At 43.5% G+C, this 23113-nt stretch overlaps 2 protein-coding genes across 4 annotated transcripts in view; both read left to right on the top strand.

The window, feature by feature from the left end:
- CCDC57 (coiled-coil domain containing 57) overlaps nt 1–17566 on the top strand; it is a 42095-nt gene extending 24529 nt beyond the window's left edge. For 2 of the 3 annotated variants that reach the window (XM_074922041.1, XM_074922040.1), the window contains 5 exons: nt 1197–1425; nt 2094–2230; nt 7176–7298; nt 9042–9264; nt 16045–17566. In XM_074922041.1, the coding sequence (XP_074778142.1) occupies nt 1197–1425; nt 2094–2230; nt 7176–7298; nt 9042–9264; nt 16045–16268 (936 nt within the window). In that variant the 3' untranslated portion in view covers nt 16269–17566. Of the gene's footprint in view, nt 1–1196; nt 1426–2093; nt 2231–7175; nt 7299–9041; nt 9265–16044 lie in introns of those variants that run through there. The other variant, XM_074922042.1, reaches the window with a different exon arrangement.
- A 2059-nt stretch (nt 17567–19625) lies between these two features.
- The window catches only part of FASN (fatty acid synthase), a 43191-nt gene continuing 39703 nt past the window's right edge, over nt 19626–23113 (top strand). The window contains exon 1 of the mRNA XM_074922457.1: nt 19626–20006. The gene's annotated coding sequence lies outside the window, so the exon portion shown is untranslated. The remainder of the gene's footprint in view (nt 20007–23113) is intronic.

Here is a 23113-nt window from a genome sequence, read left to right as displayed (position 1 = left end):
TGACAACCAGTAGAATCATAATTGGTCATTGCCGTGACCTCTCTTTAGGTTAAGCCTCAGTGTGTTAATTTCACTATTCATGTGATGAGGGTAGAATGCAATAATTTGTGGCTGCTTACATTAATTGCACTGATATAAATTGCTTTATGTACGCCAAAGTGGTGTTCCTTTTTTTCACTTTGATGCCTGTCTGCATATTTTTCAATTCTAGTCTTGCACTAATTTCTCCACCTTTCTCCCCAACAGTGTTTGTGGACCTGTGTGCTTTCTGTGTATGTTCTTGAAGGCCTTCTCTTTTATGGTAAAGCTATCCAAAGAAATAAGAGAATGGGACTTGCATGCCACACTGAGGCAGTGGTGGTTGGGTTTTTTGTCAGTGTGGATAACACCTTTCAATGTGTATTCCTTGAATAACAGTGTTCAGGATGATTTAGTTGAAAACTGGTTGGAATCGCACAGTTAAAGTGTAGTGCACTGCTAGCTATTTTATATATGGAAGAGTAAATGTATAGACGAGCAAGAGTTTTGTAAAACAGTTTTAAAGTGTGCGATATATGTAGATACTTGTGGCAAAATGTGGTATTTATAAAGTCTGCAAGAAAGTGACTTATGAGTATTTAAATGGATATTGAAACATCTCCTCTGGTAAGGAGGCTGAAAAAGTAAGTATATAGCTCTTGAAAAACAAGGATGTGAACTTTTGGGCAAATACTTTAACATAATGTATATGTGCAAGTGGATTCAACTGGGTTTGCAGAGACAAAACCAATTGCAGAATCTTTACTTTTCACTCTGCAGCCTTTCTTTTTAAAACATCATTTTAAGTCATATCTACCCCATATGTGTGTATGCATGTGAAGATTACACAAACAAGGGTTTGTGGTAGCTTGCTATCTGCTGTGAAGTGTTTTTTTCCACATTTTATTTTAAGATTAACTGCTCTCTAGTTTACAGTTATATGGTGTTTATCCTATGTGTATTATTTTACACCTGTAGTTAACAATATTTGTGGGACTGTCCCAGGCTGTTATAGTTTGCCCTATATTGCTAACAAAATCTTGAAAATGGACCCTCAAAAACGGGCTGTAGATCAACTTTATGCTTTTTTTTCAACTGGCTTGTAATGTGTGTTTGTACAAACCTCTAAATCCACAGACCACAGTGTTCATTATAAGCGCTATCTGTTTTTTTTTCAGGGGCGAAAACCCAAAGTTCTTGAAGAAAAGGTGGTAGATCTTGGACAACAGTTACCTGACACAGATCCTGGTGTTGGTATTCAGTATGGTGTCAGCTGCCCTCTACAAGGAATGCAAAATAAACTGAAGGAAGCAGCAAGAAAAATCTCAATTCTGAGCCAAGAGAAGCAGCAACTGATTGAAATGGGAAACAGACTCAGGGCAGAACTCGGAATGGTATTAAAGGAAGGTAGGTTTATTGTACAGAATAGTGCTAGCTTACGTATTTAGAATAAAGCCTGGAAATTTTTCCAGTTCATCCTTTGAGCTGGAGAGAGCTAGGCTTTAATATGAAAGCAAAGTGCTGGACCTGACTGATTCTTAATCTGCATAATTTGTGTGAGACTGTGGTGGTAACTGTTGCAAGTAAGATTATCCTGTGGTAAGAGGTGCTAACAGAACAGTGGGAGTCTGTAGGCAGTAATTTTTTGTTGATGAACGTCTTAGATGAAGGATTCCCTGGTCCTTAAGTGTCAGCATGGGAACTGAAAGTTGAACTAAAATTTCTTTTAAGAACAGAAAAGAGATGGTTCATCTCTTAGAATAAAAACTAATGCTTTATGAAAGTGGAAGAGAAAGGAGAATAAGCTTACTATAGAGTAAACTTGAATCAGCAGCATATATACTGTAAGAAGATTTCACTGTGGACATTTAAGTTCCATGCAACAGTTGCTCTGGCCGTGAAGCAAAGGACGAAAACACGAGGCCCATTTCTGCATAGCACTGAATTCATCTGCAGTGAGAAGACTCGTGTTCTGTGGTTCATTTATATCCACTATAAACACTTGCTGGAAATGTAATATTGATGACAAAATAACAACAGAGAATGCCTTCCTCAGTATTTTCCCTCCTTTATAGGACTCTGGTATCCTGTTAGCTGTGAGCGCTGCACAGTTTGTATTGCCTCTGGTAGTCTTTTTCCAAGAGAGCTTGTCAAAAGAACACAGTGTCAGCTATCAGCTTTAAAGCATCTGCAGCACAGACTTACAACACAGGTAATGATATACTCTCTGAAATCTAGTGATAATAGCAGTTAAGCCAGTCCTTAAAATTCTGCATTTAAATGTCTTTTATTGTCTTTAGCTGAAATCATCCTTTGGGACCTTGGAAGATTTCATAAAATCATAGAATATCCCGAGCTGGAAGGGAGTCCTGACTTCACATACAGGGCATCCTAGAAGTTAAACCATGTATCTAAGATGATTGTGCAAATGCTTCTTGAACACCAGCAGGCTTGGAGCCATGACCACTCCCTGGGGAGCTTGTTCCAATGCTTGACCACCCTCTCAGGGAAGAACTTCTTCCTAATATCCAGTCTGAACTTCCCTTGTGGCAGCTTTAAGCCATTCCCCTGCATCTTATCACCAGAAACCAGAAAGAAGAGATCAGCACCTCTGTCTCTTCTCCCCCTTGTGAGAAAGTTGTAGAGAGCAATGAGGTCCTCCCTCAGTCTCCTCTTTTCTAAGCTGAACAAGCCAAGTATCCTCGGGCACCCCTCATAAGTCTTGCTCTCTAGTCCCATCTTTGTTGCCCTCCTTCGGCAACAAAATTCTAATATTTCTGTATCCTCATGTTATGGAGCCCGAAACTGCTCACAGTACTTGTGGGGCTACACCAGTGGTGAGTGTAGTGGGACATACAGTCCTTTTGACTGGTTAACTGCATTGTGCCTAAGGCACCCCAGGGTACGGTTGACCGTTTTGGCCACCAGAGCACACTGTTCACTCATACTGAACTTACCACCAACCAAACCCCCCAGCTCCCTTTCTGCAGGGCTGCGCTCCAGCCTCTTGTCCCCTAGTCTGTATGGACATCCAGGATTACACTGTCCCAGGTGCAGAATCCAGCATTTGCTCTTGTTAAATTTCATACAGTTGATGATTGCCAAGCACTCCAGTCTATTAAGATCTCTCTGTAAGATCTCTCTACCCTCAGGGGAGTCAACAAGTCCTCCTAATTTAGTATCATTGGCAAATTTACCTAGTGTGTACTCAACCCCTGTGTTCAGGTCATGGATAAAAACATCGAAGAGAACTAGCCCTAAAATTGACCCTTGGAGAACGCCACTAGTGACTGTTTGCCAGCCAGATGTTACCCTGTTTCCTTAAGGGGTTATATTTGGGACTTCAAAATTAACTTTTTTAAACATTATTTTCATCCAAGGAATTTCAGAAGCACTTGTGTTAATGCAGCATAAATGCAATCCTGAATTGCAAGTATGAGTTTCATAAAGCTTAGTTTTAAATAAGTAAGATAGGCCATTTGAAGGATTTGCAGTATGTTCCAGGATAAACTTGAAAATGATTAATCAGTGGGCATATTTCCAAATATCCACAGTGGTGGGATGTTAAATCACCCTTGTCAAAATTATTGTAATAGCATATGTTCTATATATGAAAGCAGGATGTATAATTAACCTGTCTCTTATATTTTGTAATTAAAATACTAGTTTTAATAGTTAAATTGCAGCTTTCATTAGAGACAAAAAAGGGTAAATCCTGGCTCCCCTAGTAGTTAGTGGCAGACCTCCCAGTGACTTCGATAGTGAGGATTTCACTATGTACTTTATTTAATTGATCAGCAGATTTGTTCCTGTGAGGATTGAGTCAGAGCAGCTGATTGTCGTTGTAGTTTTGAGGGCAGTAAACAATGTTCTTTCAGAAAGCGTGAGGTTGTTGCTCCAATGTATAAAACTCCAGTAGAATTATTAACCAAGTTCAGCTGGGAAAATACTTCCTTTGGGAACCCATCTGGGCAACTTGTTCCAGTGTTCGATCACCCTCCCTTGGGGTTTGGGGGTTTTTGTTTCCTCTTTATGCTTAAGCAGAATGTCCTGTACTTCACTTTCTGCCCATTGCTTCTTGTTCTTCCACTGTATACCACTGAGTCTGGCTCAGTCATCTTTATCTCCTCCCACCATCCCATCAGGTACTTAGACATGTTGAGAAGATCACTCCTGACTTACCGCTTCTGGAGGCTAAGCAAGGCCAGCTTCCCCCGTCCCTCCTCCCGCGTCACTGATCATCTTTGTGACTGTTTGCTGGACTTGCTCTGGTACGTCCGTGTCTGTCTTTCCCTGGGGAGACCAAAAGCGGACACAATACTCTAAATGTGGTTGCACCAGTGCCCGGTAGAGGGAAACAGTCACCTCCCCTGGCCTGCTGGCAGTGCTTTCCATGATGCAACCCAGGATGCTGTTGGCCAGAGGCCTCAAGGACACATTGCTGCCTCATGTTCACCTTGTAGTCCACCAGCTTTCCTGTTTCTTTTCTGCTGAGCTGCTTTCCAAGCAGTCACCCTCCAGTCTATTAGATTGAAACTTCTATCTCCTTTGCCTTTGGGGAAAAATCAGCTGAATTAAAGCTAATCTCCTCTGGAAGATCCTGTTTACTTTTAATTCTCTCTTTATGCATTCTTATTTCTCTTAATTGAAATCAAGAACAGATTGAGAGTGTTTTGTGGATTACTAAAGTTCATCCAGGAGATTAAAGTTCAGTGTTTCTCTTTTTACATACTAAGATCTCTGTGATAACATGAAACTACACAGGAGATAATCCTCTCATGTTGTCAGGTTGTACTAAAAAATCATAATTGTCAGTCATTTACTTGAAAATTTTACCATATGAACACATTCTAAAAAGTCTTAAAAGTTTTCACATCTAGACACATTCTAAAAAGATGGAATAACCACATACTCATTTTGTGCAGGCCATCCTGTGGGTTTTAACCTGGTTAGTTATCACTAATTTCTTCAGATGTTATCTGGTTGGCCTAGATGTATTATAAAGTATATGAACCATTTGACTAGACAGTTTGAATGGCAAAGGTGAGTTTCTTAAAAGAGCCAGTGGAAGTAAATTCTAATGAATATTTGGTTTTTCTTACAGTTAAGAATGGTGATAAAGAAAAAAACCCCATACTAACCTCTGTAGTTCCTTAGATTAGGTGCTACAAATCAGGTCAATGAAGGCTAAATGGCTCAGCTGGTACTAATTTAACCAGTTGTATGGCTGAGGATGACCCACTTTCCACTTGCAGTTTAGTTCTGCCGAAAATGGGTTTTTTCTCCTGTGAAGTGAAACAGCGCTGCAGATTAAGCCACATAATTATGCCCATGACAGATGTTAGCTGGATTAATTACAAAAGCTTCTGGGTCAGTAGATCTGAGAAAATAGTGTAAAAAGTTGAAGCGCAAAGATCATCCAGCAATTGAATTTGAGAACAAGTGTTGGGAGGGTCAAATTCAGTGTTCTGCTCTCAGGTCTTTAGGCAGACAGTTATCCAGCTTCTGTTCAGGATTGATGTTCTTTTGAATAAAGAATAGTAGTAAAAACAGGTAGTGCTTGTTTAGAGGCCTCACACATTGGAATATGAAAGGAAAGGGCTCTCCAAGCATCCAAAGCATCAGTATTTCAGCCGGGACAGGCATATATACATGTTTCTTGGCTAAGGTGAATCCATCAGGTTGAATCTATGGCGACATTTTGGAACATGTTCTAAAGAAACCTGGCAGGGAAGAGCCCTGTGTTTGGATGTCCTATCACAGGTGCTTGAATTTCTCTTAGCTTTTCCCTAGCAGAAGATACCCAACAGGAGGGGCACTCCTGTTTGATGGGGAAAGGTTGCCTGAAGTCCAAAAGGCTGTGCTGTTGGAGTCCATTAGAACCACATTTTTTACAATTTTTTTTCTACACCTCTTAGTTTTTCTTCTTTTACAACTCATCTTAGAACTTAGCTGACTCTTAAATTGAGACCAATGAATATTCATTGCTTATCCATCCTAGTCTTCCCTTGACTGTTTTTAATGAGCTAGGTACAGTGTTTGCTGTTTTTCTGACATCTCGTGTCTCCCATGTTCTTTTTAAAATCATTAAAGATTGTTCTTGCTTTTGTATGAATAAATAGATTTAAAAGACACAATGTGTCCATGGCTCTTGCAGAGGTAACATTTGGCGGTGAGTTTGCAGGTGGTGCTAAACTCCAGTAGTAGCCCAACCTCTTTAGCTCATGAGTTGCTTTGAGGTCATGGTTGAAGTGGCTGTCATTGAGGATCTTTCCAGCTCTAGAACCTGTGGGATCATCTGTGTTACTGATGGAATGTGTCCAGACTAGAAGGAGGAATAGCCCTTCTTATATCCAAGCTGTTCATCATCTTTAGTAGTCGCATTCCAGGCTGCTCTTTACCCAGAACGTACCCACTGAGGCTTCAGCGCCTGCACTGAGGCTGAGCTTCAGGTTGAGCTTGAAACACTGATATTCTAGTTTGGGTGGTTTTCTTCTAGGTAATCACTCTTACTAGCCAGCTATATTTGCTCCTGTGTTCAAGATCCTCATCCTTATGAAAAACTGAGATAATTTATTACTGTCATTTACTATATTACTATATACAGGAACTTCAGTGTCATTTTATATGATGGGCTCATATTTTATTTATTTGGTCTTAAATATATAGCAAAAGACTTCGATATTTATTTTTGTCTCCTTTGGCAGGGCTGAAGCGGTTTGCTTTTCATCAGATCTCATTTTAATTGCTACATATTGAAAGTTGGTGAAACTCTGTGGGGTCATTAGCTCTTTTTAGTCATGGACAAATTACTTTTCCATAGCTGCTTTATTTTATTTGGCTTTTTAGGACTTCTTTGGGAGTTTTTCTTCGTAATTTAATCATGGGAAAAGACAAAAATGAAGAATGACCCTAAAATATAAACTTGAGTAACAAGCAGGATGGTAGTAACAGCAGCAATCAATGTAGATTTTGAACAGATTTAGTAAGAGGTTTATTAGGAGGGTAGTGTAGCCCTGTTGATCTGAAGGGAGAATAATTTTATTTAATGTTATTTATAAGTGATTATTTTAAATCTAGCAGTATAACACCAAACTGAGCTATAAATGTATTATTTTTAGAGACCGTGAGTTATTTAATGTAATATTTCACATTAGGAACTGCAGTATGCAAAGCAACAGCATCTCTCAAGGATCTCTTCTCTAATTGCCTGCCCTAGCTTAAAGGAAGAAGAAGCTCCAGGCAGCTGTGGGAAAGAAACAGAATTACCATCCAGTGAGGTACAGTGCACTTTTATCATCAATTTAATTTGCCTTCAGCTGGATTTTTTCAGTTGCAATTGTACTCAACAGTAATCTCCTGGAAGACTTAAAAATGTGTATTTTTTTTAAGTTATGCATTGTTCCTGTACAAAATAGTATTTGTTAACACTTATAGAATCATAGATTGGTTGAGGTTGGAAGGGACCTTAAAGATCATCTAGTCCCACCCCCTGCCCCGGGCAGGGCCACCTTCCACCAGCCCAGGTTGCCCAAAGCCCTGTCCAACCTGGCCTTGAACCCTGCCAGGGAGGGGGCAGCCACAGCTTCTCTGGGCAGCTTGTGCCAGGGCCTCACCCCCCTCACAGGGGAGAATTTCCTCCTTAGATCTCATCTAAATCTCCCCTCTGTCTGTTTAAAACCATCACCCCTCACCCTATCCTTCCCCCCCAGTCAAGAGTCCCTTCCCCCTTTCCCGCAGCCCCTTTCAGCCCTGGGGGGCCGCTCTAAGGTCTCCCTGGAGCCTTCTCTCCTCCAGATGAACCCCCCAACTCTCCCAGCCTGTCCTCACAGGGGGTGCTCCAGCCCCCCCAGCATCTCCGTGGCCTCCTCTGGCCCCACTTGAGCAGGTCTGTGTCCTTCTGCTGTTGGTGCCCCAGAGCTGGACCCAGCCCTGCAGGGGGGTCTCCCAGAGCAGAGCAGAGGGGGAGAATCCCCCCCTCACCCTGTGCCCACCCTGCTCTGGGTGCAGCCCAGCACATGGGGGGCTTTCTGCCAGCGCCTATTGGTGGCTCACAGGCAGTTTTCCACTCCCCAGCCCCCCCAAGTCCTTCTCCTGGGGGCTGCTCTCCAGCCCCTCCTCGCCCAGCCTGGGTTTGTGCTGGGGATTGCCCTGGCCCACGGGCAGGACCTTGCCCTTGGCCTTGTTGAACTCCATGAGGTTTGCATGTCCCCCTCTCTCCAGCCTGTCCAGGCCCCTTGGGATGGCCCATCCCTGCCCTCAGTGTGTCCCCCCACCACCCAGCTCGATGTCAGCGGGGAACATGCTGAGGGTGCCCTGATCCCACCTTCCATGTTGCTGACAAATATGTTAAACAGCATTGATCCCAACACCCACCCCTGAGGAACGCCACTCATCACTGCTCTCCGCTCAATCATGGAGCAGTTGACCACAACTCTTTGAGTGAGACCATCCAGCCAATTTTTTATCCACCGAGTGGTCCCTCCATGAAATCCACGTCTCTCAGATTTAGAGACAAGGATGTCATGTGGGACAGTGTCAAATACTTTGCACAAATCCAGGCAGATGACATCAGTTGCTCTTCCCTTATCCACCAACACTGTAGCCCCATTGTTGAAGGCTACCAAATTTGTCAGGCACAATTTGCCCTTAGTGAAGCCATTTCCTGTCACAAATCACCTCCTTATTTTCCATGTGCTCAGTTTACAGGAGTATCTGCTCCATGATCTTTCCAGACACAGAGGTGAGACTGACTGGCCTGTAGTTCCCTGCATCTTAATAAACTAGGTCTTATTATAATAAACTTAATAAACCAGGGTTCCTCAATCACTTTAATGATGTTGTAATTTATCTTCTTGTACAATGTTTAAAAATTAAAAATAATAATTTTCTTTTGTCTTGCCTCTTGCTGAAAGCTTCTATCTTTCCAAGACCAAGATGCCACTATGAAATTTAATCAATTTTCAGATGTCTTTGATGTAAAAAGAACGTATCTCTGTAAATCTGTGTTTGAACTTGAACAGGTTCAGCTAGATTTCTCTATTGAAAATCATGGGACAGAGCAACAAAAAGCAGATACATCCTCAAAGATCATTCAAAGCCAGCCATTCAGGCAGAGTCCTAGTCAAACCCAACAGGTCCAGCTTTCTTCATCTAGAGCTCATCGTTTCTGCCAAAGTATTTGGCAAACTTTAGAAATGGGATCAAGCCCTTCCATTCTCAGTCTTCAAAAGAACACTGACCGAGGTAAGCATCCTTTGTAAAGCAGTCACAGTATTTGACTCTTCTGGAAGAATGGAAGTATAGTGGTGGATTCTGCCCCCTTCCACTGAATTTTTTACATGACTGCTACTGTTGTTACAGCCCTATAATCAGAATCTGAAGATTTAGTGACTTACTTGAAGGGAATTTCACTGTTGCCAGCACAAGTAAGAATTAAGAAGAATGCCTATATAGCTCTCTGGTTTTATTGCTGTTGTTGCAAATACTTCTCCCCTTTTATTAAATACTCCTGGAAAATGCAAATACCTTTCTGTTTTGACATAGTCTAAACCTTATCTGGGGCAGATATGTGAGACAGCACCCTGACCTTATATGTGAGACAGTATCAGGGTCAGGATGAGAGGAGAAGGTGAAACCTAGATCATAGACTGAACATTAATCGGTGCTATACTTCTACAAAAAGCACCACATGTTCTTGGAAATTTTAGCAGGAACACCGTTTGTAAGATGTGCAGTCAAGTGTAGCCTCTTCACGGGCAAATTGTAAGGGAACCTTTTAACGGTAGCCATGTGTTGAGCAATTGTGTTAATGCCCTTAAATTATATTACTGGAAGAACTTTCAGGATGGCTAATAATGGAGTATGTTCCCTGGAAGGATTGTAGACTCTTCTTTATTAAAACTCTTTATAAGCAGACAGACAAGCATTTCTCCAGAATTTCCAAGTAAAGGTGATTTTTAGTTTTGAATAAGAGGCATAGCATTCAAATACATTATTTCTTACAGTGCTGTGTGGCTGGTTTATTTTTTTGGTTTTGATATTACTATTTTTATCATCATCATTATTCCTGAGACCTGATGGCAACTGTGGAGCAATATGGCAGCCATTTAGCCTTTTCAAATGAGCTTTGTATTAGTAGTGACCTGTTACCATTCCATAGATACTCGTGTGCCATTAACCACATACCAGACTGTGAGAGTAAGAATGCAACCAGTGGGTTAAGGGAAGTGATTTATTCCCCTTTATGTGGTACATCTGGAGTCCAGATTTGGACCCTCTGGTACAAAGAATGGACAAACTGGCGTCCATTGGAGAGCCGCCAGGACGCTGGAACACGTTACACGAGAAGAGGTTTAGAGAGCTGGGTCGTTCGGTTTGGAAAACAGAGTCAATGGGTGGTCTGATTGCTGCTTTTTAACTAACCAGTGGAGAAGACAGAGCCAGACTCTTAGAGGTGCACAGTGAAAAGAAAAGAGGCAATGGACACAAGTTGTGTCAAGATCCAGTGTGAGCAGGGAGTGATAAGTACTGTGACATTTCACCCAGAGGTCCTTTCTAACCTACATTGCATCTGTTTTCAGACCAGGGTTTAGATCCAATGAACCACCTTTAGCAGCACACGAGGGGGAAAAAAAGTATTTAAAAGGGCTTTCAAAAAGAAGATTATAAGTGAATTTATTCACAAGAGCAGTGCATTACAGGGACAAAGTAATGTGCATTGACAGAGCTGTGGGACTGGAATGGACGTAGTGCTGACAGTCATGACTGATGAGCTTTTCTTGTGGGGCTGGGACTGAAATAGGAAGAGTATTTCAGGTCAGGCCTATATTGACAGGATAAGCAAAAGGATGTCTGCGAAACATTACTGGTAGTGCCATGCAGTTTCATGCTGCTGTATGTGTGATGCAACACCACTGGCAGCCTTACAAGGACATCAGTTTCTTAATATCTAGAAATTTCCAGCCACCATTGCAAAACTTACTGTAGATTTTTTAGGATCTAGAGAATAGCAAAAGGGAAAGATGATACTGCCAACGTGAAACAAATGAAACACTGATAAGGGGTGATGCTTTCCTGAGAACAACCTTAATTTGATATCTGCATCCAGATTTACCCTAAAACACTTGAGCGGACCTAAAAACTCTTTTATGTTGCTTAGCTTTCTCCTGCAGGAAACCATTCAAATGGTAACCTTAATTCTACTAGACAGAATTCTGCATTTCAGAAAACAAGACTGCGAAAGCAAAATTGTTCTTTTTTGGAAGAACATCGCCTCCGATCAGCATGTAATTTTCAAGGAGTTCTGCTTCTGATTTTTAGCAGAGGCTTGCATTATTTTTCATGCCTGAGTGATGGAAAATTAATTAAATCTTTCCCGTTTAAAACTACTCACTTGAATGCAATACATTCACCAAAACATGTGGTCACAGTGGATAGAAGCGTCATTAAGATGGAGTGACTCAGTATTGGGCTTTCAGATACAAGTGACACATAGACAAACTTGAAAGTTCAGTAACAAAGAATGATTTGCAACAAAACAAGCAAGTTTGCTTATTCATATTATTTTACAAGTGCACTTGTACAAATTTGTCACACCAGTAGCTGTGTTTTAGGGGTATTTCTGGTGAAACAAACAATTGTAGTGTGAGAATGATTTTCTGAACCTGTTGAACAGCTTCATTTTTTTCACGTAGAGAACAGCCTATTGGGACTTTAAATGGTTGACATGTCAAGTAAGCCCTGCAGTTTGCTGTATTTCCAGCACCTGACATAATTCGGTGTATTTTGGAGTGTTTATGACTGCATGTTAACGCTGAATTTCTGAAGTGGATTGTTACATACGTTATTCGTTTCACCATAGAATTCAGAACCTGTGGAAGCATCCAAGCAAGTCAGAAGGCTATGAGATATTTTAACTTTCTCTCTTCTTACTCTATCTACTGATTTTTAGTTTGTTCTATAGGAATGAGATGGATTTAATAACTTGTATGTTATTTCTGCAGGTAAGTAGAAAGAAGGGGCTTAGAAGGAACACAGGTTCTTTGTTCAGGTATTTTTATGCATTATTGAAAGAAAAAGATCCTGCTACAGGGGTAGAGAGGTACAAGCCATGATGATATTAAAAGCATGAGTGTTACACGCATTACTGTACTGGTAACTACTGTACGTTACTGTACTGGTAAGAAATATGCTTCTGTATTTCTTTCCTTTTAATATGCCCTGTCCCAAAGGTTGAGAGCAGGTGGGAGACTTTGGCTGGTGAGCCATCTCATATGCATCTTGACTGCTGATGACAGGCCATCCTCAACAGAAAGCTGCTTGTCAGAAGATTTGTATGCTTTCCTCTAAAAATCATGACACATGTGTACAACCATGTGATTAGCTTCTGTACGTGCTGCAAGGTTTCTCTGTCACCTGTGGGCTATAGGGCCTTTTTTCGTTTTAGAATAGATGTTAGGCAGGAGGAGGGTAAGCTTTGTAAAACATTTACAAAACTGGAATTTATTTTTCTTGAAGTAATTGATCTTAATAAAGTTTTTACTTGCTACTGGAGACACTTCCTAGTTTTTACAGCAAGAAAGGCAAACATCACCTATTAAAGTTCAGCTGTATGACCACATTTAGAGTGAAGCTAATACTGCGAAGGGTGCTTTGTGGTACCATGTGAAAAGCTCCTGATCAGCTCTATCTCCTTGGGTCAACAGAGGCTGGGATCAGTGCAGAGGGAGTAAGACCAGAAGGCAAGATGTATCTGCACTTAGAATGACCCACTAGTCACTTGTTTTATACATTTTTGGGGGAGATAAAACTTTGTATTTTCCATTCCAGAGGAAGTCTCCAGTTGTGGTGGGTGATCCCACTGTATTTTGAGAAACCCCACCTCCACAGATACTCAGAACCCTGTCCTGGGCCTATTAATTTGGGTTTACTTTGGAACCTAACAAATAATAAGATTGAGCTGCTTTGAAGCAAAGTAACTTTTCTGGTTTACTACTTGAACTTTGATAGGGGAGTTTCTTTAATTCTCATTGTTACTGTTACTTGCAAAGCTCTGTGGTCTGAAATTCTACACTTTATGGATCAAAAGTTATCTTAAGTGTTTCCACACTAAGCAGAATTTCAACAGCTTTGACATCACGGACAGTTCTAAGAGCAATCCATGTGGGTAAAAAGCTGGCCAAAGAAAGAATCTGGTAAAATATTAACAAACAGAAAGAGTGCTCTGGCTTCATTCCGGCTCCAATCAGAGAAAGACTCATGATTTCTTCTCTGCGTTACATAAAACTTCATCTTTGAAGTGTTTCACAAATATTAACTAATCCTCTAGTTACATTTTCTTCACTTAAATGTTCTCCTCCTGAATAGGAACTTGTTTGAGCTGGTGTTCCCTCAGAAGCAGTGTTAGCCATAAGCAAATAACTAGTGACAAGTTTCTTAAATGAAATTTTCCATCTGGAGAAATTTCAGTTTGCTCATACAAGTCTACCTGTATCTCTTCAGTTCTGAAAATAAATCGGTGAATATTAATTTCTGACTAGTTAACACACATCAAATAGAAGATATGTTAAGCATTTCGATACAGTATGAACATTTATGTCCGTTTTCAAAAGCAATTTAGGCTCTTAACTGTGATCTTACTAGCTCTTGTTGCCAAGGTCACATCTGAAACTAAGTTACAGGCTTGTAATGTAGGTGTACTTCTTCATTGTTTGTTTGTGAAAACCAAGCTGTTGCGTTTAAACTTTACTGCACAGTGCATATTCATGCTGATTTTATTCAAGGTCCTTCACACATGTGAACAGTCCCAAGCAGAACCAGTAACACATGAAGGTCCTTATTCAGTGTTCTCTAAGATATTTCACTTCAAATAACATTTCTAATTCTGGGGTATTTTCTATTTTGTAGAACTAGCCTTACAAGTTTGCAATTTCGTGGTTTTAAATTTCTGTGTTAACATGGATTTTTAATGGTCAAAAACTTGACAATAGCCATATAGACTGCTTGTGTTCTGTGTTGTCTAACTGAGCAGCCTTTACTAGCTAAAACGGTAGTGTCTCTGCTAATGTCGAGACAAGCACACAGAAGACTTCAGAGGAAGGGATGCACATGATGCGTTGGTGCCTGGTTACTTTGCCTTTGGATCTGCAGGCTTAGGGCCTCATGCATTTTTTCTGAAAGTCATCCCCTTGGTGGAATACAAACGACCCTTTGGAACAGAGTGTCTGTAAGCAGTGTTGTCTGTGTGCTATTATGGATCTGCTCATTGCTGTTATTTAGAGCACAAACAAGAGGTAATCTCATTCTGTGGCGGCTCCTGTTCGAGGAAAATAATCTTTGAAGCCGTATCCAGTACCTTTCAGACACTGCTGCCTGCACTGTCTTAAACTGTCGATGTGTGAAATTCTGCTTTATTATCTGCCACATGTGGCAGAGGTCTAGGGCACTATAATGATAAAAGTCCTTTCTTTGGGCAGGAAAATGCACCCAAAGGTCTTCCATGGGCTCAAGCATCCTCTGTCATACCTTCTGCATCTGTGGGAAACCACTAGGTGGCAAGCTAAACAGCGAATGCCGCATCAGCAGCAAGAGTCCACTGAGCTTTTGCCACCTGTAATAACAAATGCCACCAAGCTGACTAAGGGCAGAGATTGCGCACACATGAGTGAATAGCTGGTTCAGGCTAAGCCCGAACATAAAAATTATTTTGAAAAGTGTCACGTTTTGATGCTAGCCACAATGTCATGCTTTGCATAGAACTATAAACCCTCAATAGATTAATTCATTCCATAATTCAAGAATATTTTTTTTACTTCCATGTACAATTTTGTATGGAATTCCCATTGTGTTTTGTTGACTATGAAAATTTACCTCATTCTACTAATAACTTCTCTTTGTCAATTGGTGCACCTCTTATTTTTGCTCTGTGATGCAATAGTAGCTGGGACTGAAGCCTGTTACACTCAAAAAGTTCAAGTAATACAGGATGCTGTATGTGTGTTACCACAAGTATGACTACTTCTGCTGTCTGCTTTGTCTCTCCATAGAAAATCTAAAGTTCAGTGCCTTGAAAAATAAGGATTAACTGGCTGGAGCCAAACACCTGTAAATATTACCCATAGCTTACAATGAATACTGTGATTGACCAATTCCACTTGCATTACCTAATGAAGCCTGCGATAAGACTAAAGTTCAGCTAGTTGGAGATAGCGGTTTTCAGAGAATTGTGCTAGAAGCTGCAGAATGAACTTCAATTTGTATTAAGATCGGTCTCCCTGCTTCCCAACCAAAGGTGTTACTTTCTGAGTTAGTCCTCTAATACACACAGGTATTTTGGACACAAAATTAAGTTTTTCACGGTAAATGCCTTCCTCTGTGAGAGAAGATGAAAAAAATACCCAAAACATGATGGTAGTAGTGCAGCTTTGTCAAGCCCACAGAATTGCCTTCGAGCCCTTTGGATCATGCCTATCCAAACATGTTTTGCTGCAGCTTTTATAGCTGCTGGTGATTTCTTGAAACAGATCAAACTATTGCAGCCAACTACTTTATCACCATTTCACAATATGGGACCAGGTAGGTCTAACTTTGTATTGTGTTGTCCAGCATGTTGGTATTGCCTTGATTGATACAGCTGTTCTCTCACAATGGAGAGGGTAGACCTGTAAAATGTGATGTTTAAAAACAACAGATAGGTAGTGCTTGACTTGAACAATTACACCAACCTTCCAGCTGTCTTCCTCTCTCCTCTCTTAAACTGTCTGATATTAATGGAGTATGTACAGGTACAGATGAAGCAAGGACTGCGCAGAAGATGCCAATGTAATATACCATCAGCGTAGCAAGCCTAATGGACAGACCTGTGCTTCCTATGTACAGAAATGGCTCTGTTAGTATAAGACGTCAACCATTTGGCACTATGGCAGCAATATATTTAGAGAAGAAGAGTAAACCAGTTCTCTTCAACTATCCAGTCTCATAATCAAGTACAAACATAACTACAAAGTATTTTTCTTTTTTGAGCAGTGGAGTTTGAAGTTATGTGTTCAACTGAGCAACCTGAAGAATCTCAGCAAAATATCAAATCCAAGGATAAACTTGAAATGCCGGCTGCAGATTTGACAGTTAGAGGAACCAGGCTGGAAGTTCAGCAGAAGTTAAAATCCAGGAATTTATCTTGTGTTCATTCCGTGAAACCAAAAATCTCTTCTTATGTGGCAAAAATCCGCAACTATAATATTAAAGACTAATTTGTGTGTTGGCAGCAAGTTCTAGGTCCATACTTGATATTAACTTACTTTTAAATCTATAAATCAGATGTAAATATCTGCTTTGGTTTTTTATGTTGAGTTGGGATGTTTGCAGCCAAAAGAGAGAACAAATACCCCATTTCATACTGTGAACCCTAAAATAAAGGGTTAATCTGTGTACATTATGAGATTACAGTCTTTGCTGCTAATACTGATTTATTTTAATTATATATGTTAAATAGTGCTTGCATCATGGATTTAGAAATGCCCAGTTAGTACATATGTAAAGCCTAGTGCCTTTAGGCAGAACTCGCAGGTCTTTAGCAAATATTTTATTGAGAAACTGTAGATGTGATTTAAGCTTAGAAGTGGGATGCCTCAACCTACTTGTGTTCTTATAAATAACAGTGCAACCGTTAATCCTGTGCATCTATCTTTCTACCTGAAAGGGATTCCAAAAGATTACACCCGAATCTGTATTGTTTCTCATCTTCTGTAGCTCTTTCCACTTGTTCAGACAGCATGAGAGTATAGAATTAAACTTCTGTTGTCACACCAGTAATTATATTTTTCTTTAACAAGAGATTGTATGGAGTTTAAAGCAGTGGAAAACATGTTCATTAGCAACACTTAGAATCGTACAGGAACATTGTAAGAAATAAGTCTTAGAACAGATGAAACTAAAAGAAAACTTGAATGAGCTGTGATGTAATGAAGGTTATCTATATTGTTATGAACACGCCAGGACATTGAAACAAGTAATCAGTGTATTTTTGTAACATTTCTGGTAATGCTGAGCTGTCCTGGGATATTACAGTGATGAACTTTACTATAAGTATGGGAAATACACATGAAAAATGCAAGAAAATCCTTTTTTAGTGTGAGGATGGTGAAGCGCTGGAAGGGATTTCCCAGAGTGGTTATAGATCTCCATCTGTGGAGATACTCAAAACTCAACTGGACATTGTTCTAGGCAGCCTGTTCCAGGTAACCCTTCTTGATGGGTTGGACTGGGTGATCTCAAGACGTCCCTTCCAAGCTAAGCGATCCTGTGATTCTGTGAGTGGCATCACTGAAGTGAATAATACTTCTCAGTTGCTGCTAAAACCATATCAAATCTAAACAGGATTAATGAAGAAGAGAGCTACTTACCCATGAGTGCTTTTTTTTTCTGTAGAAGTGCTTTCCTGGTACTCTGCAAACAGCTGTTGTCTTTGGCATTGACAACATGGTAGTAATCATTTTGAGAATTTGAATAATTATTTTTCTACTCCCTGCTGAAAATGTTCTGCTTTAGTGCAAAGGTGTTACGATATTATAATCAGATGCTAAAGCTGCAATAAATTTCACTGAGATGCTACCAAGCCAATATGAGGCCCGAGAGACCTTGTGAGCTTCTTTCTAACTCATTCAATTACTTGAAAATCCTGTCACTGGATTCAACATTTAACATTGTTCATGAGCCGGAACAACATGATGCATTCCCTTGAACCAGGCCCTGAATGAGCTCTTTCTGTTGCTCAAAGCGTAGTGGTTTCTAACAAGTACAAGAATTTTGGCACAGATCACAGCAGTTACAGCTCTCACTGGTTATGTCTAGTACAAATGTGTAAATTCCGAAGTTTTTAATAGCTGTAGATTATGCCGATTTTTCTTTTTTTTATTTCCAATTCCCTGTTTCATTATGAACTCTGGAGATGTGCAGTGTTTCAGTGCAATGAAATTCTGTGCATTTACGGGTGTTAAAAGCAGTGTGCCCTTAGAAAAAGCAGTTTGTTCCATAATCTAACACTGCATCTGAGCCTGGAAAACATTACTCTTTATTCCTTGCATCATGGATATAAACTCATGGGCTGCAGATTTCAGAAACTGTGTTAGGTTTATTTCCAGGTTTTTAGGTTGTTTGCTTGATTAAGGGGTTGGGGGATGCATGTGTGTGTGTCCCCCAGTATGTCACCTGGCTTGCCTGGTCATGCAAACCTCTTGCCAAAAACGCAATTTTCATTTATTCAGTTTCTGTGAGAAACAGGTTTCCATAAAGCAACTGTAGGTTAGGGAAGATGGTAGTTGTAGATGGTTTTGTCATAGAGAAGAAGTCGTTCGATCATTGTACATTCATTTCAGAGTAACTGTAAGAACAAAGCATGGAAGTATGCTGAAAATTAACCAAGTATGCATAATAACGATATGTCACCTGAACATACCACTTGGGTCACGTGCGGGGAGGCTGCGCTGAGTGTGTGCTAAATGCAGGGGGGGAAATTCTCATGTATTTCTCTTACGACCAAAATATTTAGCCAATTGGTCATCGATTCTTGAAAACCAGATTGAGAAAATGGTGACAAGGTACTACTGTGGATGACGCTGAACTGTGCACAGAAAGGAGAGTCCGGAAAAGGTAAAACACTGAACTGCTGCTGTTACCAAAGGGTTACAGCACTGCTACGATGTTGAGGAATCTGTGGATAAAGTTATAAGTTCTGCCCGGAGAAGGTCCCGATCGATCAGGGCCGCGCAGCCCTGGCGGCAGCCAAAAGCCCGAATGCGAGCGGGGCCCCGAGCGACGCGTTTCCCGCCCGCGGCCCGGGGGGTCCCGGCACCGCGGCCGCTTTGTGCCGGAGCAGCGGCCGTGGAAGCCGCGGCGCAGGGCTCGGATTCGCTTCTCTGAGGCTTATACTGGCCCCGGGCCTGCGCGTTGCTTCGGCGTGAGGAGGACGAGCTGCAGAGAAGGGGGAGGAAAGGGGCCCGCGCGCGGAGCCGCCTCCGTCGCGCCCGTCCCCCGGCCGGGGGGGCGTACCGGGGGCGCGGCGGGGAGCGCGGCGGCCCGCCCCTCGCCCCCGGGCGCGCCCGGCTGCCGGCAGTGACGGCGGGGCGGCGGGCCCGAGCACGGGGCAGCGCATCCCCGCCGGCGTGCGCACTGCCCTGCGGTAACCCCGGGGCCGCGCTCCGCCGGGGTGAACGACCGGAGGGCGGCGGGGGCCGCTCCGCTTAGCTGCGCCGCGGCCCTGCCGCCGTCACCACATCGCCTCATCGCCTAGCAACGCCCCGCGGGCCCCGCGATTGGCGGGGCAGCGCCCCCGCCCACACGCTCCCGCCTCTGGATTGGGCGCCGGCCCGGCGCGGCGCGCCCGGCCCTGCCCCCCGTCCCTTTGTGCGCCGCGGGCGCGCGCGGCCGCTCCGCAGCCCGGCCTGGCGCGGCGCCCCGCCCCCCCCCGTGCGCGCCCGCGGGCGGCGGGACCGGGACGGCAACCGCCCCCCCCCCCCCCGGCCGAGCGGCCCCGCAGCGCCCGACACACACCGCCCCCTCCCGGCCCCCGTGCGGGGCGGGGCGCGAGAGCTTGGCCCGGTGCCGCGGGCGCGGGGGCCCGCCCCGGCCCGATTCGGGCCCCCTCCTCCCGCGGCGCGGCTCCGGCGGGCAGGGGCTGGCATCACCCCGGGGCCGGCTCGGGGCGGCCCTGCCCCGGCTCTCATTGGACTGCGGCGAGGAGTAAACTGTCAGCCCATGTGGCGTGGCCGCCGGAGGTGGCGACCGCTTAAATAGCGGTGGGAGCTAGAGGGAGACAGTGAGGGGAGCGCGGAGCCTCCGCCGCTCGGTACCGGCCGCCGTAGCGCCCGCCTGCCCTCCCCCCCCCCCCGCAGACCCGACCCGACCCGACCCGACCCGACCCGACCAGGCCCGGCCCGGCGCTGAGCTGACGCCCGAGTCTCCCCAGCGCGAAGCCTTCCGCCCCTGTGCAGGTACCGGCGAGAGAGCGGAGCCTCCGCGGGCCGCTGCGCCCGGCGGCCGCGCCGGGGAGGCTCCATCTTGCGCTCCGCGCCTCGCCGCGCGGGTGGTGGGGGTGCGCGGGCCCGGGCCGCCGACAGCCCGCGCCGCTTCCCCCGCCGCAGCCCCGCGCTCGGCGGCGCGGCGCGGGGGGAGGCCGAGCGGCTGCTTTGTGGCGCTGGCGCTCGGCCATCTTGGCGGCGGGCGGGGGCCGCGCTGCAGCCGCCTCGGCGGCCCCTCGGCCCGGCCCGGGCGCGCTCGGGGGTCGCGGCCGAGGGCGCCGCCGCCTGCGGGGCCTCTTGCGCCCGGAGCGCTCCCGGCGGGGGCCGCGCCCGGTGCGCAGCGAGCGGCGGCCGCCGCGGGGCTGGGCGGCCCCGGCGGCTGCGGTTGGGGCGCCGGGCGAGCCGCGCTGCGCTCTCGGAGGAGCCGTGGGCGAGCGGGGAAAGCGGAGGGAGCTCGTAGGGGAGGGGATGCGGTGCGCGCTGTGCCAAAGGTGCCTCCTCAGCAGGTACCGGGAAACCATCTCCAGGGCGCCGCGTATGCTGCTACACTTCTCTTTTCCGCTCCGATACAAACCAACCGCCTCCATGAAATAACTCGTTGATCGTACACCGCTCTGGATCTGATGATGTGGTTCTGTCAGGAATGTGATGATCATCTTCTGCTGGTTTTGCTCCGATTTGGTTTTTATTCCACGTTCCTTCCCTGGCACTGGGCCCTTTGAGATACCGAATGCGTATTTTCCTAGCTAAAAGCTGAAATGCTTAGACTGAGACAGGCGGCCTTAAAGCTGTCTGTGTTAACTTGGGTAGCCTTCAGAGAGCGGGGGGGGGGGGCCTTGGAGTGTGTCTTGCCTTAAAAATGAAAGGGAGGAAAAGCCTCAAGGCACATGAGCAAAGGTTCACCTTTTCCTGCAGCATCTGTGCTTCTTGAAACGAACTGAATAAAAATACACTGTGAAAGGCTGCGTTTCGTGGATGAATTCAGAGGATGAGGGCAGTTATGAACAGGTATTTTCCAAACATGATACAGTGATACTGGGGACTTCAGTTTTTGTACAAATCAGTTCTGACCCTTTGGGAATCCAGAGAGCTGTGTGGATTCCATGAGCAATATCTAACCTACTTTTCTCAAATAGCAGTTCTGAACCAGGTTCTGTTTCCTGCTAAATATGAGAAACATGCTACCGTTTTTCATTTGTCTTGTCAATGGGACAAATCCAGCCTTGAAATAGAAAGAGGCAGTTAAAGGTCTTTGTTAAATCGAAGCTGTGGCACACAGATTCGTGGTAGCCAAAGGCTTTAAAAAAATTAAAAGCAGGCTGTGCTTGCCTCTATTTTGTAAAGGGGTTTTTGGAGGCAAGCATTATAGCTCTTTACAACTGAAGTTCTTATGTAATGACAGTTTTAATTATGAATTTTAGAAATGATAGTCTGAGATTAGGAAACCTGGATTATGATACAGTCATACTGGAAAACTAAGCAAGCAATCCTTTTGTCAATATCTGTGCTGAAGGAGGCTATGAAGGAGTCATGGATGTTTCATTTTACAATAATGTGAGCTCCTAAAAGGTCTGGATTTGGACTGCCTAGAAACAGTAGCAGGATTCTGTCCCACCATGATGACAGCCATGAAAATAACAGTGAAATAAATATTACATTCCTGTCTCAGAAAGAGAACTGTGCATCAGACAAAACAAGATTTGGATTTTATTGCTTCTTTGCAAACAGTTTCTTCTTCCCTCCCTCTCCTTTTTCTCACTGAACATTAGGTGGGCATAGGTACAGCAGAATAAGAAAAGGATTCTCTTCAGGGGTTGGCAAAGCGGGTGTAAGTGGGAGAAGAAATCAAATTTTACCTTCATTTTTTTATTTTTCTTGTCTTTTTCTTTCCCCTTCTAAAAGCTTACAAGTTTAATGAACACAGAGATATTTTTGTAAGGAATCAGTAGATAAAATTATTGTTAAAAGAAAAAAAAAGTACAGCTGCCAGAAATGGTGGAAAACAATGATTAATACTTGTCTGGATTAATTTTTGGTGCTGGATTAATGAGGTACTCGAAAGCAGATGTTTTAAATGCAATGGAGAACAGTATTTCAACTTCAGAGTAACTTTCTTAGTAGTGTCAGGCTAACATGATACCGATAGGTATCCAAGACATGGAGAACAAGGTTAAGAAGGTATAACATGATTGGAGAAAGGAACTGACATCAACAAACAAACCAACCTTGTCAAATGGCGAATGTGGGAGGTAGATAACCAGAGCACAGGTATAAAGTGATGAAAGTTGTTACTAGTCAATAATATGAGAAGGGATTATTAGTTATTACCAGTCACAAACTGAATGAGTCAGCAATGCAACATCATTGCCAAAAAATATTGTGTAAATCCGGTGAGGTGGTAGTTTATGCTTAACTGAGGTGTCTATCGGACTGATGGGGGGGGGGGGGGTGTGTGTGAGTGTGTGTGTTTGCTTCTCCCCCCTCTCCCGTCAGTTAAAAATGCAAGCTGTCTGGGAAGAATTCACAGAATTCAATTAAAGCAAAACCGTGGGGTAAACAGAGAAAAAAGGATGTTACATGTCTGGTTGGATGCAGCAGAATGCACCCTTAAGAAATCAGAGAATCCTGTTTGTCCCTCTGTATTCTTTTTCTCCTTTTTTGACCTGTTGCTTTTGGTCACCTTGCTCCTCAAACGTAGTAGGAACAGTCTCTTATGTATGTTTGCATAGTACAATCCCCTTTAAAACAGCTGTAGAGATAATTTTTTTCTTGATCTGTTCTATGTTCCATGCTTCAAAATGCATCAATGTGCTGTGTACAGTCTAAAAATGCTCTACATAAAAAAATAAGTGTCTAATACAGTAAAACAATACAGTGCACCATTTGGGGGTATGGTCAATCAACTTTAAAATGGTCTACCTGCTTATTATCTGTCAAGGAAGACCAAAGGCATTGTTGGAATCGTAACATCTACTTTAATCACTGTTTAATCAGAGATGATTTAACATTCATGATTTTTCCTCTTCCCACTCTTGTTTTCCACAGCAAATCATCTGTGCTGTCCGCTGCTAAATGCGTAA

This window comes from Athene noctua, chromosome 18 (assembly GCF_965140245.1).
Source record: "Athene noctua chromosome 18, bAthNoc1.hap1.1, whole genome shotgun sequence".
Classification (NCBI taxonomy): domain Eukaryota; kingdom Metazoa; phylum Chordata; class Aves; order Strigiformes; family Strigidae; genus Athene; species Athene noctua.
The sequence above is the reverse complement of the archived record's forward strand: the minus strand, read 5'-3'. Positions and strand labels throughout refer to the sequence as shown.